The 19947-nt window shown below is 29.9% G+C and overlaps 1 protein-coding gene across 1 annotated transcript in view; it reads left to right on the plus strand.

Annotated features, from left to right (window-relative positions):
- The window catches only part of LOC129959248 (trissin receptor-like), a 38834-nt gene extending 19103 nt beyond the window's left edge, over positions 1 to 19731 (plus strand). Inside the window, exons 3-4 of the mRNA XM_056072070.1 lie at positions 9578 to 9858; positions 18790 to 19731. Coding sequence (XP_055928045.1) covers positions 9578 to 9858; positions 18790 to 19731 — 1223 coding nt within the window. The remainder of the gene's footprint in view (positions 1 to 9577; positions 9859 to 18789) is intronic.
- Positions 19732 to 19947: the final 216 nt, after the last annotated feature.

Raw genomic sequence — 19947 nt, forward strand, 5'->3', positions numbered from 1 at the left:
GTGTCTGTCCTTATTTTGGTAGAAAATATTATTTTTTGAGAGCTGATGCCTTCTTTGCCTGATGTAAAATTGCATTATAGCATATTATCAGTAATTTTCGAATGGTCTCAAAAAAGGATTGAACATGAAAAATTGAAATCAATACTTAAAAAGAATGCACATTTTTCGCATTTTTATTGCATCCATAAATATAAAAGTGTTCGTGTGGCTGCTTAACCCTTAAATGCATGATTATTTGTTTTGAATTTAAAAAAAAGCGTTTATTATAGGAAAATAGTTATAGGTTACGTAAAAAATAAATAAATAAATCCAGGTAATAACATGGTATATTTATTTTGAAAAATGTTGTATATAGACTTTTGGCAACATACAGTATTTCCCAAAAATCTAGCTAGTATGTAATATAATTTTCAAATACAACATCAAACATTGATAGCTTACCTGACTACAGATGAGAAGTAATTTTTTTAACCATTAGATAAATCACTCCTTTATAGGACAAATTATCTCTTCAGGCAATCCACTGAACTTCCACACCCACCAAAAAAAAAAAAAAGAAAGAAAAAAAAAAAAAACGATATAACTTACCTGACAAAAGTAAAGCCAACTTTTTTTATTTTATGCATGATTTATTGTCTATGTTATCAACGTGCATTCGGAAACGAACACACTCAGATTTTTCAATAAAATTAAGTGAAACTGAATGCAGACAATAGGAATGATATTTATTTAAAGGTCAAACCAAAATTTATTTTAAATTCTGATAAATATATTAATTTTTTCTATTATTATCTATAAAGCAAAATACTTATTTTTGAAAATTTACTTCAACCTACGACAACTTTAATGCTTTAAAAAGATGCTACTATTGTTTGCTGTAACTTGATAATATTTTAAAATAATGATATTGAGAGCTTCAATGAAATGTCTGCAATCCAAACAAAATGATCTATACTTTTTAATAGAACTGCTTTCATCTTGGGGAACAAGTTCTTGCTGTTCATAATCTTATAGCAAATAAATTTTTATTAGCTTCTGTGTTCCAAATGATTCATTTTTTAAATTTGCTTAATGTGACTGAATTTCCCACTTTCTGAATGAATAATCTAATTTGAACCTTAATAAAGGGGATAATATATCTTCGATATTGAGCTAAATATTAATTAGCTGATAGTAGTATTAATGTGAAAATTCATCTAGAATTTTAGGTTTTTTTACTCACATATTAATTTCATTAATTCGATTTAAATTAAAAGCTAATCGCTTTAAGTGCAAATAAATAAAACTAAATGTGTAATGGCTTATTTCAACAAGATGAAGAACAGCTAGAAAAATTGTCATTAGTAAATTCACGATATGACAGAACATCATCTTTACACTCAGGACAATTTTTTTTTTAGATTTCTATCTTTCGTGGATATCTGATTCGTTCAGAATCAGTAAAATTTCAATTGGAAGTAGTATGAATCAAATCATTGAATTTAATCAATTTTTAATTACACAAAAAACTGTAATTGAAATTTTGATTGAATTGAAATTGAAATTTGAAACAAAATCAGATATTTTCGGATTTGGTTAAAATATCATCCAAAAAAGAAATATATATGTTTTTTCAAATATTCAGATGAACAATGAAAAGTTATCGCACTTGTTTATTGTATATCCCTTACCTCCTTCTTAAATTTTTTCCTTGTCTCTTTTTCAAAGTAATTTTTCTGTTTCTACAGTGGGTTCCGATATCTTTGCAATCCATAAAAAAAATTAAAACTTGGCCAGATATCTCCTAAAATGCAATTTTCTGACAATTAAGAAATCCAACATTATAACATGTGCATAAATCTGTATGTGAATCTGAAAAATATGCTTCAAAATTTAAACATTCTAAACTATACCAAAATAAAGACCTGGTACATATAAAAAAATTCTATATTTGTTTAACCAATCATGAGTAAGTATGTTTTCAATTAGTGCAAGCTGAGGAGATCTCTGTCCTATAAAATTAATAATTAGTTAACAATGCTATGAAAATTTTAGATATTTAAAGCAATAATACAAAGAATAAAACTAGTTCGAATATATTTTTATATATTTTATATAATTTTTTATTATATTCAGAGAAACATCATAGCGATACAAAAATAGTACTAAACTTTCAACAAGTATTGCATAGTATTATTAAAAATGAATATTTGTACTTAATTCAAAGATAGTTTTCAGCATAAAAGCCACTAGCTGTGGAAGATTTAAAAAAAATTCTCCAAAGTTTCTAAGAATGCAATGTTCAATATTTTTTGCCACTTATTTATTTCCAAGCTAAAATAAAAGTATTGTATTTCGCTAAGAAAGCATTATTTGTGGTAAAATAAGATTTTCTATCGATTAGAGAGTAAACATCAGCAAAGCATCTGAAAACAAAAACCCTTCTCAAGTCAAAAAAGTATATAAAAATGGAATTTTATTTGCTGAAGCCTTTTAAATCATTGGAAAAGAAAAAAAGAATTGACTAAAATATCCCAGAATAGACGCGAAAATCATTGCAAAAGAAAAGAGAATTGACAAAAATATTCCCAGAATAGACACGAAATAGAAAACAGATGTCTGTTTCTTGGATGCCCCTTTCATCAGCAGCTTTTTCTTCTCCCCCGCAATTTAATGATGTTTAGTCACGAAACTAGATAACGAGGAAAACAAGTAAGAGACCGAGAGAATTTACTAAATATTATTTTGTCTTTTGGGGTTTTTTTTCTTTAAGCCACTTTCTTTCAAAGTAGATTATTTTTAATAGAATAACTAGGTTGAAAAAGTTTTCCAAAAATCAGTGCTTTATTAAAGCGCTAATTATGAGAATTCAAGGAAAAAAGACTTAAAACGATGGAGGCTAATAGTGTTTATCAAAAATAATATTAAATAAATGATGAAACTCATTCTGGCAATTGATTGTCTTAAGATTTTTTTCAGAATCATCAAAGCCATTTTTCAGTGATTGCAATATATATGGTAACAAATCTGTAATGTTGCTTCCCAGCAAGGTTAGTTCAATGACTGTAAAACCATTTTACAATCAGCTCTGTTGGATACTGATTGGATGCCGAATAAGTGATCTCGGGGCTTGGCGATCATTTGGCGACTTTGGTGGTAAAATAGATAATATTGGAATATTCCAGAATTTTGGTGATAGAGCCAATAGGAACCAAGATATCCCTGATTGTTCCAGAGCATTCTCTTCCCTCCTCCAGAAACTATAAAAGGCCGGCAGTCTCGAGCCGAAAACAGTCGAGTACAGAGTCATGGAAGGAGTGCTCGAGAGGTATTGAGTCGTAAAATGAATAAAATGCAGAATAGTTGTGTCAGTCTAGAGAATAGTAAGCGTTGTGTGGACCTTATGCGTTTGGTGAATTGAGCTGTGTGCCGAATCCCAGTATTTATTGTAAAAACAGCATCGAGTCGTATGATGAGTAGCCAGTCGTGTAGTAGTGAGTCGGCGGCTGGATACAGCTAAAGCGAGGTGACGTTAGAAAATTGTAGGCATTTTGTAGGCCGTAGAGTGTAGCTAGATAGAATCAAACCTCCTGCTGAATTCTCTCAGGCCACTTTATATGCTGTGGATGTTATTACTACCGATTACTACTTGTGGGCTACTGTTTGTTGTAGTGTGCTTCTGTGTATTACGGGTGTTCGTCTCGGCTGTATATTTGTTGTCTGTGTATTCGTGTTTAGTAAAAATTGTCGTTCATTACTAAAGGACTGTCTCGTCATCGTATAACAAATCGAAAAAACCCAGAATCCATAACAATATATTTTATGGGATTTTAATGTAAGAATGTATGTTTTATAATGCTTTCAAATCTATATTTAATGCAGAATATATTTTAGAAATATGAAATAATACCTAAAAATTGTCAATCATATATAAGAATTTTATATTATGTGATTACATTTATAAACTAAATGAACAATTTAATGCAACTTGAGGCAAAGAATATTTATTATTTTATTTTTTTAACGATCCTAATCTTATAGCTCATAGAAAAAAGTCAGCTAAAAAAATAGATGAATTGCATGATTTACAAAGAATTATCTTAGTATCTTACCCTTCAAAAATATGATCAGAAACCCAGATAGTTAGCGACAATTTTGAACCTACAGCAACAATATTAATTTTACTGAATAGGCTCTTAATGAATATCCTAAATTAAAAAGTTTCATCATATATATTGCTTCTATTTTTCTTTATACTTAAAATAAATCTTAAGCTAAATTCCATCTTTTGAATAGATCCTTCATAGAATAAATTTGGTAATGAGTTTCTTAATATATCAAAATCACATAGTTCTTTAAACTTTCATAGATCCATAGTTTATTGTACTCTAGTATGAACGAATACAACTCAAATGAGCTATTTATATATTTGCGTTGAAAATAGCTCTTTATCGAGCTTTAAATGCAGACTTGGCAGAAAAATAATAAAAACATCTTTTAAACTTTTATAGGATGTTTCTCAAGTGAGGAAAAGAATTAGATTGTCTGGTTTAACGTCATTAGGAACATTTTTCTCGTTTCAGTCTTTCAAAAAGCAATAAATAGATGTTGAAGAAATAAGGTTGAAAGAAATAATGAATCGTATAATGCTCTTTCAATGAAATATTACAGACATTACGTATTCTGCTTTCTTCTCTTTACTGAATAATTTCCTTCTTAATGAAATTTTATTGATTACATTCAGGCATGATGATTTTAAAAAGGAGGGTTTTGCAATTTAAATACTTTTACCATAGGGTTATTTCATTTTTATTTAGTTTATCCCTATAGCAAATTGCCAAGAACCAATATTTTGACGTCCTAGTTGGAGTTAATTAGCCTGGGCATGAGAAAACAAATAATTATTACTTTCTCATAAATTATAATAATTATGATACTGGTTAGTAAAAACAATATAGTATTTCTAAAAGCCCACGAATAGACTTCAACAACATCTAAACCAAAATTTAGTCTATATTTATAGCAATAGTTAATTTCCTGCTCCAGAATTAAAATGAATGATCAAAATGCATATTTTAAGCAAAGATTAAATCGAGTTATAATATGGTGAGTAGAGATTTTACAACATCACAAAATTCTGAAGTTAAACTTTTATTCTAGATTCAATATATGTCTTAAGCTTATATACTATTGTAATATATATTAAATTTTTCAGTGAACTTTTGTCTTTAAACAAGATCCTGAAAATTCTTGGAACTTGCCATTTCTTTTAAATAGAGAAATTCATTCATAGATATATGATCACACATACCCAATTCCTCTTCAAAATGGAATGACTAAATTATTTGCTTAGTAATGAATAGTTTCTTCTACTTAAGGTATACGTACACACTAGAAGATTTTCTTTAAATTTTAACTTTAAAAATCCAATTTTTTCACAGTAGGTCATTAATATATGTTTAAACTCATTTCAGTGAGAAAAAACCATATTACACTAATTATTAATTAATTAAATAATATTTAATGAGCAAATTAGCATATTTTTTGAAACTTGATATCTTAAATTCTAATTTGTACAGACACTCAATTCTAGTTGGAAATTATGCCTAATATTAGTCTTCATGTTGTCTGCCTCAATCAAGTTATAAAAATATATAATTTTTTTTAACAATTTTTTCATCAACGATGAACAGAAAAAGCGAGATTTTTTTCTGTAATTTTAACTTTTAAATAGCTATAAAAATTTATTTCTTTAAATATAACTTTGATTGAGGCACAAAACATCCGCTATTTCATACAGATTATTTTCATATATAAATAACTGTATTTGGTTAATTTCTTGTTGAGTTATGATTGTTTGAATGAAGCAATATAGTGGAAAAATATCATTCTTCATAAAATGAGTTTTAAAAAAACTGTAACTAGAGTTTTTAATGAAATCATCTCAAGAAAAATAATTATAACTCGAGAAATATTTCGAATATTGACAACATCTTGGTATCGTTTGAAAGCTAAAGGATGGGAAAACATTATTAAGCAATAAAAAAATTTCGATATTTTGAACGATTTTCGAAGTTTCAAGTGTGTACATACACCTTAACAGTATTTAATTGCTAGTTTTATAGTTTAATACCAAAAGTTTGGGTACTTTTATTGAAGTGTATCATTTTTTAACTCTAAGGACGAATCCCTCTCCTCTGTAGATTTAAATTATTCAGACTATTCGTTTATTTTAGTCTCACATATCCCAAATTGACTAAATACGAGGCAATTTTTTCTTCTTGTATAATTGCGCCCTTCATAGATTTATGGACGTGTGTGTTTGCGTATGGAACAACTGTAAATATAATAACGTTTGGTTATGATTTAGGCATGCATTTACTGAAAACACAAAAATTAATATATCGTACTATTTACACAAATCGCTCGGAAATTCTATTATAGTGTTAAGAAATCAAAACAAATTAAGTTTAAAGTTAAATGCCGATTCAGTGGTAATGTTAAAAATTAAAAAACGTCAAACTCTCTTAAATTTAATAACAAGCTGAGTAAGAGAACTTTTCGGGGAAAATATACAAAAAAAAATTTAAGTGATATTTTATCCTGAAATCATTCATTTAAATTAAATAACTTAAAATTAATACGTCCAATTTTTATAAAATTGTTTAGGAGTTGACATAAGCTTAACTACGCAGTTAGTGCAACCTGCAACACAATATTGTACAATATTATATAATATTGTTCAATATTAAACAATATTATTTAATATTAAACAATATTATTTAATATTAAACAATATTATACAATATTGCAAATATTATTTAATACAAAATATTGTACAATATATGTGTGCTACTACGGTATTTTAGAAACATCATACAAAAAGAAAATGCTTTCTCCAGCAGTGGATTTCCATCATATCCTAACCCCCAAAAATACAACTAAATATTATTTTAGCGTTCACAAATTCAAAAACATTTTCCAGGGTATTTATGACCTCGTATAAAGCTTTATAGCCATTTGATATAACAATTATTGTTTATAGCCCCTCTCATTGTATTTTGAAGTCAGGGCATACCAGATCACCAAAAAATAAAAATATTACATAAATAATATTGTTTATTTTAAATATAAAAATGGAAAATTTGGAGCATCTGTTCATACTAAAGAGCAATAATGAACTTTTAACCAATTAATATTAATATAAAAAATAATATACCTTTATTTTCTTTAATTTAATATCAGCAATTTTATTTATTATATCAACGAATATTATTTTCGAATGAAAATAATATCTCGACATATGTGAAGTACTTTTTGAGTCAGCAAGAATGATTTATTAAATTTACACTGAACAAACAAATAAACCGTAAATTTAAATCAATTTTTTAAAAAAATATTATTTTCAATGAAAAATGCTGAATATCTATATATGATGAAAGGCTGCTTCTTCCTATGATTTTAGACAAGTATTCATAACATATAAGAATTAAAAGAGTAAAACATTATTTCTATATTTTTTTTAAATTCATCTTTTATTTGCAAGATACTGTACAAATGTAAAATACTTTTCTGTTTACGCTGATTTTTGCTTTTCATTTTAATTTCTCATGAAAAATAGGTTTTAAATCGTATTCATTTTATGTCTTGCATTGCTCGCTTACTAGAAATTAAGCTGTTCTTTAATAACTATTAAATTTAGTAACTATTAACGTAATTATTACATTTTACAATAATTATACAATTAATGCTAAAATTTGGAAAGGAAGTGCTTATAAATGAAAATAGTTAAATATTAATTCAAAAAGCACAATCACTTTACTTCAGTTTTCGATTCTAGTGATATCCACATAATATCAATCCTGTCTAAATAATTAGCATTTAATATGTGCTGACAATCGATTTCTAAACACGAACCTTCTTTTTAAACGGCAATTAGTGCCATGTAAACAGTTAATTTCACTGCGTTGATCTAAAAAAAAAAGTTTTGTTAGTATGACATCTCAAATCGTAGAACTCTGTAATTGCAGAAAAATGGACATAACTTCAGAATAATTAGTTCATAAATCACAGTTTATTTTACAACTTAGTTGAAATGATGTTTCTTTTCTGGTTGAGATTGCTAAATTTGTTATTCAATTGCACCGAAAATTAATGGGAAAGCAGAGGGGAATTCATAAAAGGTCTGTATTTTCAGGCTGTTAATACCAGTCAATGAAGAACAATTCTGTTTTGTTAGCATTCTACTTTTTTCCTCATTTCCCTCCAGTCATTAATTAGAATCTTTTTCGTTTCAAGCCATTAGTGATGGAGGTACGTAGTTACTTAAAAAGACTAATTAAAAGAGAGAAAACTGCCGTTTCTCTTGGGTTGCTTTTCTTCAGCAAATAAATAAATTTTCACTTTCTTGAAGATAAACGCCACCTTGTAATAAAATCCCCAGAATAAAAGATTCGCTCGAGTTTACATTTCCTTTATACCCCTCCTTTTTTAATAAATTTGATTCTCTTCATGTTAAAATTATTTATTATTTTGAGCTCAAACAGACTTGATATGAAAATTTGTTTTTTTTTCCATATCTTTCGTGAATTTTTTCCATTGTAGTAAAAGAAAGTTATTTATCGGATGTTTGAAAAGCTGAAGGCTATTTTGTAGTCCTGCGAAATCCTAAATTGATATTTATTGGATCTTCTTTAATAGCAGCAGTTTTTTTTCACAAATTCGAACTAGATTCAGTATGTAATGATAGAAAAATTGTGAGAAGAATATGAAAGAAAAGAATGATTTTCATTAATGTGAAAATTTGTAAGAGGAGGAAAATAAAATATTAAATTGATGGAGAAGCTAATGGTTTTTCCACAATGTCACAATTTTTTACGCTGCATACGCCTTGTAAAAATATATTTTCCTCTAGCACAAACTCAAGATATGAATAGGTCTTTTTTTCAGCTCAAACCAGATATTTTTTATTTTTTCGTATATGAAGTGCAAAAAGAGAGAGTTTTCCAATCATCAAAAATTTTACTCGAGATCTTGAAGAATTTTCACAGTTCAGCTCTGTCTGAATCAGAGAAACAGTTAAAAAAAAATATGGCTGTCTATCGCTTGATCTGTTTGTGAACACGATAATTCAAAACCTCTTTGAATTTGATAATCAAATTTGATATGGGTCTTTACATCAAGTAGAAATCCATTCAGAGGTTTCCATTTCCGTTTCTGAAAACCATTTTGTCTCTCTGTCTCTCCGTCTGAAGGACGCAAAGAAAAAGAACATAACAATTGCAAAGCGCAAAGGACTAGATAGACAAAACTGAATATAGAGTCTTCGCATATAAAATGTAGATCCTTATTAAATTTCCAGTCAAATTGTTAAAGAATCGGTCGTTTATCTGTACATCTCCGTGCATGAAAACAGGAAAACTAATAAAAGCAACAACTAAGATAAATGCAATTTGGTATGTGATATTGTTACTATTACAGTGGCTCAATAGCAAATTTTCGGTTTGGCGGTTGACAATAAAATGTCCAATGTTTTTATTGAAATATTGGATGACCAAAATTATACATATATATTCATTATTTCGTTCTTTCTTTCCAGGAAACCTGCTGGTTATGATTGTGGTCATCTTGCATCGCCGAATGCGGACCATCACCAACTTCTTCCTGGTCAACCTGGCCGTTGCTGACTTGTGTGTTGGATTGTTCTGCGTTTATCAGAACCTGTCCTTCTACTTGACCAGCCACTGGGCTTTCGGCAATTTTTTATGCAAGATGTATCATTTCGTGCACAGCTTGAGCTATACTGCTTCCATCGCTATACTGATTGTAATTTCGGTGGAACGCTACGTTGCCATTGTCCACCCTATGCTGAGTAAGCAGGTAATAGTATATTAATAAGAGTATATTAAGAGTATATTAAGTAATTGTTTTTTACATTCAGACATTTCGCTTCACTTTTTTGATATTTGTGTAAAAAGAATTTTATAATCGACTAATAGCTGGCATGTAAGAATAATGAAGCTCTGTACAATTGCATATTGCCGATCAAAACATAATATTTATTATTTTCAGAGATTATTCATGAATTATGGGCTTTAGTTTAATTATAATTTCGATTCCATATGGCAGATATTAACTAGTGATGAATTCGAAAAAAATTGAATCGTAAGAGTCCATAATAATACAAAATCCAAAGAAAAAAAATTCAGATTCTGTCTCAGCAAAATTTTACCTGATATATTTTTTCTTATAGAGGTACAACATTTTTATTCTTATTTGAAAGAGTACAATTTATCAAGTAAAATGCCGTAAAGAATTTACAAAAACTTGAAATATAATGTTCTAGATTGAAGTTTATAAAAATTTAAAATATTTCATAAAGTTTATGAACGTCTTATAAATCTTTGTTTTTAGATATATATGAAATAACATTTTAAATGAAAAGATTCATTTTGTTCAAATTCTAAAGATTTTAAGTTTTAATATGCGAAATACATTGAGTATTAGCTCCTTAACTTCAACAATACTGAAACGAGATCTTGTAACATTAATAAAATGGGTTAATTTTCAAGTGATGCGTTTTTCGAATAACACAGTAAATTTTGTTCGATATTAATATGAAACATTACTCAAAAAATGAAGTCTAATTTTCGCAATGTTATAATACCGTTGATAAAATGTAACCCAAACTGACATTACAGTGAGTTTAACTAAAATTTTTACTCAAAGAGGAGCACAACTCAAAAGTATCTGAATTACGTAAACAGAATATTCCAAATATTTACAAACAGTTCTTGAAAGCTTCATTAATAATTTCTTTGACATTTTCAAAGAGAAACAGAAAGATCATAGTAATAAGAAATACGGTATGGTTTTCTTTCAAAATCGTAGCAAAGAATCGTAAAAAGTAGTTTTATCTTTTACTATTAAATACTATAAATTACAAATTCTGAGCAATATTCCGATCTTGAAAGATTTATGAAAGGTTATATTTTCAGTAATTGCTGGTTGGTTGCAGGTCGATATAGAGGATGATGATAATTCGACTCAGGAAAGAAAATAGTATGATTTTTGTGTAGAAAAATAATCATGAATGAAAAATTATTTAAAATTAAATATAATATTCATTGGAAACGTTTAAAACAATTTAATGCAGATTGATCAAACCTATATGATGGGCATCAGTGAATCACTTGCTATCGAGTTGTATCTTTTTCTTGAGGGACAAATTCCTTAGACGACTGAATCTGGCCAAACTGCAATCAATATTCCCTCAGGCTTCTACTTTTCATTTTCACTGCTCAGTTTAAAAAAGACTTTTTGACAAAGCCTTTTCCTTTCAGAGAAAAAAAGTATCTAGCACTGTTGAAGTCAATAGTTCCATCAATCTCTCAAAGATTTTGAGTTAGGAATCACGAAGACGTCTGTCGTCATTCGAACTTGAAAAAGGTCGAAAGGAGATGAATTTTTATCGATTCAGGTGCATCTTCAGATAAAAATAGGTCATTCCTCGTTATTTGTCTTGCTTGTTATGTTTGGTAAAATTGTTTTACTCAAGAAAAATATACAGTTGAAATATCTCAGAAATGTCACTCGTTTTAATGAATATTATACAAGAGCATACACTCTTTCAAGATTTCGGAAGAAAAATAATCCTTACATTTTCTATGACCAGAAGGATACAATAGCTGAAAATAAAGATGACTCCGTTTGTTTGCTTTTTAAAAACGAGCGACTGTTTTCTGAAAAAGATGCTTAAATGTACTATTTTTTAGAGCTCCTAGGACGAACTTTTTATTTTCGAATATATGAAGTGTTTTTACCATTATTTTTACAAACATTAATTATATTTATTAATCACTAAGAAATTATGTTCTTATTAAAATATTGCTAAATATTAGCCAAAGTTTTTTGGAAGTATAAAAAACCTTTATTCATATCAAAACAAATCAAAATTCGCTAAATATTGATGCGATGAACTTCTTTATGCTGCATCCATGTCATTTTGAAGATAATTAATTTTAACTGAGTGTAGGGAAAGCAAATGGAGCAAGCTCTGCATAAATGAAGTGAACGGTATCTCTACTTTTATGATACTCATACAAAATCAAGTGTCAAACCCAGTTCTGCACAGAAATAGAGAATATTTTCATTTCTTTAATGTCAGCATGCAATCGAGATGCTTCAGTGGCAATTATTTTGTCTATTGATTCTTTTCTTTCTCTATCCATTTTTCAATTCACATGTTATGACCAACAATAATATGGAATTCATGCCAATGATTTTTTTTTTGTTAATATTATGAATTGGGATAAAAAATGTGTCAAAGCTTCTGTTTTTCTTAATTTCGGTGCAAAAATGAAGATTGGAAATTTTAGTAGATAAAACGTTATTTTTGTGATTAATCATCTTATCATCACATTTCACCATAACAGAAGTTATGCTTTTCTTTATTAACCTATATCTCCAATAGTTTTATTATAGGACGCCTGGTAACCTTGGGAAATAAAATAAATAAGATTTGTGGTAATTCTAAATTAACTAGCATACACATCAAACGCAAAAATTTCCCTTCATCGAAACCTCATTTTCGTCTAAACAGAAAAAAAGTATGTAAACACTTTGAATTGTCAAGAAAGAGTATTCTTGACTCCAATTTCACATTTTAATATCAGGTTGAATGATTAAAAGTATATGTAAAAAAACGAAATTAAGAAATAGAGAGTATATTTTCATTTGATATACCAAAAAAGGCATGCTTTTCTTTCAGAATGGAAATAAGAAAACTTTCTCTCAAAATTTTTCCTACTTCCAATTTTTTTATTAACTCGTATTATAAGGCTTCCTTTCTTTCTATATATACTTATTAACTCACGTTAAATGCTTTCGATGAAAAATAATACTCAATTTCCGCAAAGAAACTGAAATATAGAAATTACACATCATGAAAGACCATTTCCAAAAGCATCAGCCGTAACGAAAAAATACTGTATCCACTATTCTCTCAATAATGTTTCGAAGCACTTAATTTAATGGTAGATTTCCAAATAATAATACTCAGTGTTTGAAATCCACTTGAAAGCTGTATCTAGATTATTTAGAGTAATCAACTTAGATGCCCAATCCGATAAACAAATGGTAACAAAAGAACGAGGACCATAATTCCTTCTTTTATTCTGTGAGTTCGATAACGATCTAAGGAACCAGGAATTCCTTGGAAACTAGCAGCTGTTTTGTTATCTCCTGTTTGTACAAGCCGAAATGCTATGCATCGTTATCTCTATTTTACAGAATCGTGCTCTACTTCTCGTCAGAAAGAAATTCATATCATATTTTTAGAAAATAATCCAATCCTGTTGATAGAAAGTATATTTTCTCATTTAATTATATCATAATGAATGAAAAGAGGCGTTAACAACTGATACAGCTAGATAAAATCGTCAATTGTCAGGGTTAGTTAAATCTTTAAGAAATCATCTTATTGAAGTTTAAGATCTTTCTTACCAAAATTCAATAAAAAAATCTGCTAAAATTTGGTTTTTAAACTATTCTTTTAAATTCCTCTCTTTAGCGTTAAATACATTTTTTTAATAGTTTTGTCCATAAGAAAACATGTTTCAAAACACTTCAAAATATATGTACTTAACGATATGTCTTACTACGAAAATCGTTACAGATGAAACTTAGTCAATTATTGCAAACTAAATGAAGATTTATGAAGAATTTGTAAAGTATTAAATAATTCCAATGTAAAAGATCAAGTGGATGAATCGGAACATGAGTTATGAATTTATTAACGAATTTTTTAACACGTTAGTCGCGTGATTTATTTTCAAACAGATCTGGTTAAGCTGCATCCATCAGTTGTACCAGTATATATTGTTAGCATTAGTAAATAATATAGCGTAGTAATCGAATAATATAGATATATAAAGCAATTTAAAGTAAACTCAAACAAAAACACAACACAATTTTCCCAAAAACGATCTAAGAAGACAACTAAGAAGTTTCTCTCAGAAATAGTATTATCTAGTTATTGAAAAAAGAAGTATTCGTACATCCGTCAGATAAGGCGCGACTAACAGAATTCAATCATGGCTTAATTTCTTATGATGGCGACAAATTTGAACACATTGTTATTGCTTTTTTCCTTCATCACTAAAATTTACAGGTTGGATTGAAACTGCATCGAAGGTACGTCTAAATATTTAAATTTCACTGATTACACAATAAAAATAAATTAATGTGAAAGAAAAAAGAACATTTAAACAGATCTAATCCTCTAACTAACAAATAGTGCAATGTTGTACTATATCTTCATCAACTCGCAATACTTTTGTAAAGCACGAATGATTTTGAGAGGAAAACTTCCTCTCGGCTTAGATACTACTAATTACATATACTTTCCAATGATTCCTTTCTGGAGTTATAACTTTTTAAAAATCATTTTAACTCTAATGACTTAGAAAGTGTTTTAAAAAGACAAAATCATGAATGTAACTCTTAATAACTCTCAAAATACATTCTTTTTTAAAAGATTAATCTTTTGTTAAAGGATTTAGGCTTTGAGGCTTTTCACTGCTCCAAGTTCCCTTTGGCTTGGCTGTTATAATATCACTCATCTTCTACATTTCATAGTGAATCTAATTATTTATTGTTGTGTATTTTAATTTTTTTTAAAAATAAGCTCAAAAATAAATATAATATTTGAAGTTATTTTGAATAATAATTCATTTTAATTTATTAAAGTTTTACTCGTGTTTATCTTTTAAACAGAAGGAAAATTAGAAAATAAAATACGGCCAGTTACAAAATTGGCTCAGAAAACAGTTAATTATTCAGAAATGTGTCCTATTTCGTCTGATATCTACCAATCGAGATGCCATACAGTCCACAAGTTTTTCTAAAAGTCGATTGGATACTTTTTAACCCGCGAGCGCGCGCGTCGGGCCTCAGAGGCCCGAGCGCTTGAAAAAAATTCTGCAGAAAATCGGTTTTTCAGCGTAGAAACTCAAGTTCCCCAGTAGCTGCGTCCAAGGTCATTTGCCACCTGACCCCAGTCATTCTAGGAATTTAACCCCTCTCGTTTCTTGGAAAATGGAACACCTGCTGTCAGAAACAGCAGCGCGGGCCTCGAAAGCCCGATGCGCGCGTTCGCATAGCTATTTTTGTAAGCAGTGGAGACGGTCGCAATAATGTCTCGATACTTGAGTTATAAAGAGGAATGAGAAAGATTGCAAAAATTCTTAGCGGAAGTTTCAACAGATGAAGAATCTCTTAATGAGGAAGATGAAGAAATTGTTGACGAAGAATTAATTAGTGATCATCAATCGAATTCAGAAGAGGAGCTAGATTCAGACAGTGAAGTGTACGTTTGTGAATCCACCGATGATTACGTTGGGAAAGACGGTAAAACGATATGGCATAAAAAGGAGCCAAGGAAAAATGTGAGAACTCCTGCTCACAATATCATTTCAAAACTGCCTGGAAATATTGGCGAAGCAAAAAAATGTATCCTCGCCAATAAATTCTTGGACATTTCTGATTGATGAAAGTATGATATCAATTATAGTCGAGTGCACGAATATTTATATTCGATCAATTGCATGTAAATTTGGAAGAGAAAGAGACGCTCATCCTACAAAACTTTCTGAAATAAAGGCATTTATAGGACTTCTCTATTTTGGTGGACTGCACATATCTTCCCATGTAAATGTAAAGGACCTCTGGGCTACTGATGGAACAGGAATTGACATATCCCACCGTACTATGTCCTATAAACGTTTTTTATTTCTGATGAGGTGTGTCAGATTTGATGATATAAGAGATCGTTCTTCTAGAAGAGAAGTGGATAAACTTGCTCCCATCAGAAATATTTTTGAAATGTTCGTCGCAAATTGTCAAAAAGTTCAAACTCTTGGAGAATATGTGACAATCGACGAAAAATTAGAACCGTTCAGAGGAAGATGTTCATTTCGACAGTACATGCCAAATAAACCAGCCAAGTATGGAATAAAAATTTTTGCCTTGGTAGATGCCAGAACATTTTATACATGGAACCTAGAGATTTATGCAGGAACTCAACCAGCAGGACCATATAACGTTGAAAATGGCCCAGACAAAATTGTAAAGAGATTACTAGAATCTATTTTCAATTCAGGACGCAACCTAACTGTTGACAATTGGTACACAAGTTATGATTTAGCAAAAGACCTCTTGAAGAAAAAAATTACACTTGTGGGAACAGTCCGAAAAAATAAAAGAGAGCTTCCAAAGGAATTCATTTCTGGAAAAAAACGAGAACAATATTCAACATTATTTGGATTCCAAAAACATTTGACACTGGTTTCTTACGTACCGAAAAAAAACAAATGTGTTGTTCTTTTATCCTCAATGCATAATGGTGGTGCAATTGACGCTTCTACAGGAGAAGCAAAGAAACCAGAGATTATAACATTTTATAGCCTTACAAAGGGCGCAGTTGATGTAGTGGATGTGAAATATCAGCTACATATTCTACTGCCAGGATAAGTAAAAGATGGCCTATGGTCATATTTTTCAGTATGCTGAATATTGCTACTGTAAATTCTCGTATCATATTACTGTCATCAAATACGCCACCCGTTCAGTATAAGAAAAGAAGTTTATTCATAAAAGATCTTTCTTTAGAATTATAGAAGGACCACCTTCAAGAAAGAAGTATGCAGACTACTCTTCCCTGTCAATTGCGTGACCAATTGAATTGTAACCGCAGTGAAAATTGTGATACTCCCCCACAAAAAAAGCAAAAAATTTCTAGAAAAAGATGCCATGTATGTCCCAGTACAAAGGACAGAAAATCCCAAATGTGTCGTTCCGCGTGTAAAAAAAATGTATGCAGGGAACATAGCAGCGTTGTTTGCTGCAAATGTCTCTAAAATGTAAGTTTTATTTTAATTTACTAATGTAGAAATAATTTTTATTAATAAATACTAGCAATAATTTATGTCTCATGTATGTTTTGTAATTTTCAGTTTTAAAGAACCTTTAAACTATTTTAAATATTTTGTACTTAAACTAGTTGTAATTGTGTAATTTGAAAGTGGCATTTATCTGAAAAACATTATTTTATATTTTCAGTAGTATGCTTTTGTGAAAATTAGATATTCGGTAATGTAAATGTAATTTTATTTGCGTTTTTCTCACGAAAAACGTTTCCGGGCCTGCGAAGCCCGATGCTCGTCTTCGAGTCACAACAGAAGCGCGCGTCTTCGCGGGTTAAACGAATATTCGATCGCATACTTTAACTCATATTTATTGGCGTAGCAATGCCCACCTGCATAAATATCACGAGTCACCACGCCTTACAAATTTTTCGTATGGTTCAAATCGGAGCTTTTTGATGGCCAGTCGAATAATTCTACTTCATTTGCTCGAGGCCACGTTTTTGTAGATTATGACACATGGATAGAGGCATTATCTTGCCCACTTGTGATGAGAGGAGCTTCTGGTAATACATTTTCAGCAAGCCTGTCTGTAGTTTTTATTTTCACAAAGGCTATCGTAGTTGTTCCATTACGGGCAAATCTTCTCCAAACCATAACACTACTTTCTGAATTGGCGTTTTGAAAACATTGTTCATTCATGGCTGAATCATGTTAATAATATCGGAAGCCGTCAGGTCCGTCCAAATTAAATTTCTTTTCATCTGAAAAAATAACGTCAATCCATTTATTTCCAAAAATAATATTTTGTTTTTCCCATTCTACACGATTAATCATTTATAGTTTTGTTAACAGGAGATTTTTTGTTCTCATTTTGACATATTTTACATGTGAAGATTTTAAAAGTACATTACGCACAATTCTACTTGAACAAGCCAACTGCAATTCCTTTTTTTAATTTGAGAAGATTGGTGTTGAGAATTAATTTTAGCTCTTTCTAATAATTAGATGAAGATGATTTTCTGATCGTTTGTGTTTAACGTAGTGGTTAGGAGGTTTTAAGAAGTTATTCACAATACTTTTTGAGCGTCTTAATCGTATTGCAATTCTTTGAAACTAAGAATCTAAGAACACAACTTTTTCCTCTTTCCGTAACTCAGAAAATATTATGATTTCGTCAAAAATTCTTTTAGCCGAAAATGTTAATAAATAAGTAACGTTAATAAGTAATAACAGAAATAACGTTAATAAATAAATAATTTTTGTATGAATAAGAGAAATAAAATAACACAATATAATAACGAAGAACAAAGAAAATGTTTATCAAAAGAATAATGCAAATTTTTCAATCAAATTATATGCTGAAAATAAACAGCATCTTTTGCGATAGTAAAATTAACATGCACAGTTAAAAAATTTTTACTAAAATCGTTTGGTTTATGACACATTCTAATAAACTAAAATCGTTTGGAAAAGTTGTTTGTACCATCTAACTGATTAAGATTAAAAATAAAGACAAAATAATGTAAGAAACTGTGTTGCTTTATTTTTGTTTCCAACTTTGTACAAATATTTTCAAAAATGATTAAAATATAAACAAATCACTAAACTTTTACTAAAAAAAATCTTTTTTCTGCTAGATATTTAACTTCCTAAAAGGTTTAATATATAATATTATAAAAGTTAGTAAATATTGGTAAATTATAGCAGGGCCTATCAGTTTTTTCTACCAATGTAGTTTCTTTTTAGTCCAGGGTTATTTTATACGTGTTATAATTTAAAAATAAATTCAAAATGCCGTCTTTAGTGTCATTTCTAAATTTCGTTCATCTGTGCATGGGGCGATATTTCTTGCCTCTAATCATTTCAATTTTTTTTTTCTCTTCAGGTGATGACAAGTCGTCGTCTGCGAATTGTGAGCGTAACAGTTTGGCTGGTGAGTGCCGCTTACTGTAGTCCTCGACTGATCATGTACGGCACTGCTGAGGTACCTTCGATTAATGGAAACATGGAAACCATCTGCATTTTGAAGCGCTCCTTCTATGATTCTAAGACATACGATCTTGTCAACTTCATTGTATGTTTTGTGATCCCTCTCATTATCATTTCTGTTTTGTATTCTATTATCTGTCTCCGTTTATGGCGAAGTAATCAGGTTTCTAAGCATTATGGTAACACTACCTTCACTGCTCGTGCTACTCTTGCTTCAAGGTCAAGGGCCCGTTCCTCTAGCCACCCAGATAATTTGCACAGTATGTCTTCAAGGAATTCTTATGAAATGCAGGATCTCGGACAATCGCGCACTCTGAATGGTCGGAACTTCCGAGCTTCAGATATTATAGTACATGATGGGCAGTACACCATGACCCTTAAAAGACCAAGATGCCCGAGCACCGAATTACATCCGACTTCAACCTGTCGCAGTGGCACTAAAAATCATGTTCTCCAGTCTCGCCGAAAAGTCATTCGTTTGCTCGTATCTGTTGTCTTGACCTTTGCTTTCTGCAATTTGCCCTTTCATGCCAGAAAGTTGTGGCAGAATTGGTCACCTGATTATGATGGCACCAGTGCCAATTCTTCGATCTTCACTATTGTGACCACTTTGATTCTGTACATGAATTCTGGCATCAATCCTCTCCTGTATGCTATTTTGTCGGAGAATTTCCGCGCCTCGATGTTGGATATTATCATGTGCAACATGAATCGAATGCGCAGAAATCGGGCAGCTACCCGCTCAATGATCCGAAATGATGGGAATTCGCTTACTGTACGTAGCATCAGCATTTCCCAAGATGATAATGATAGAAACCCAGGTCACGAGTTGGCTTAAAATTCCCGACACTACTACACAAAACTACATTTTCAAAACCATTAATTTATTTAATAATTTCATTTTTTTGCATTATCTTTTTTTAAGGTTTATAATATAATTTCATTTTTTAGCATTATTATTTTTTTAAATTCCATAATTCGAATTTAATTTTCAAAAATTTCGTTTTACAAAATAATAATAGCTATGTAAAAATGTAATTCAAAAGTCATAAAT

Source organism: Argiope bruennichi, chromosome X1, assembly GCF_947563725.1.
Source record: "Argiope bruennichi chromosome X1, qqArgBrue1.1, whole genome shotgun sequence".
NCBI lineage: Eukaryota > Metazoa > Arthropoda > Arachnida > Araneae > Araneidae > Argiope > Argiope bruennichi.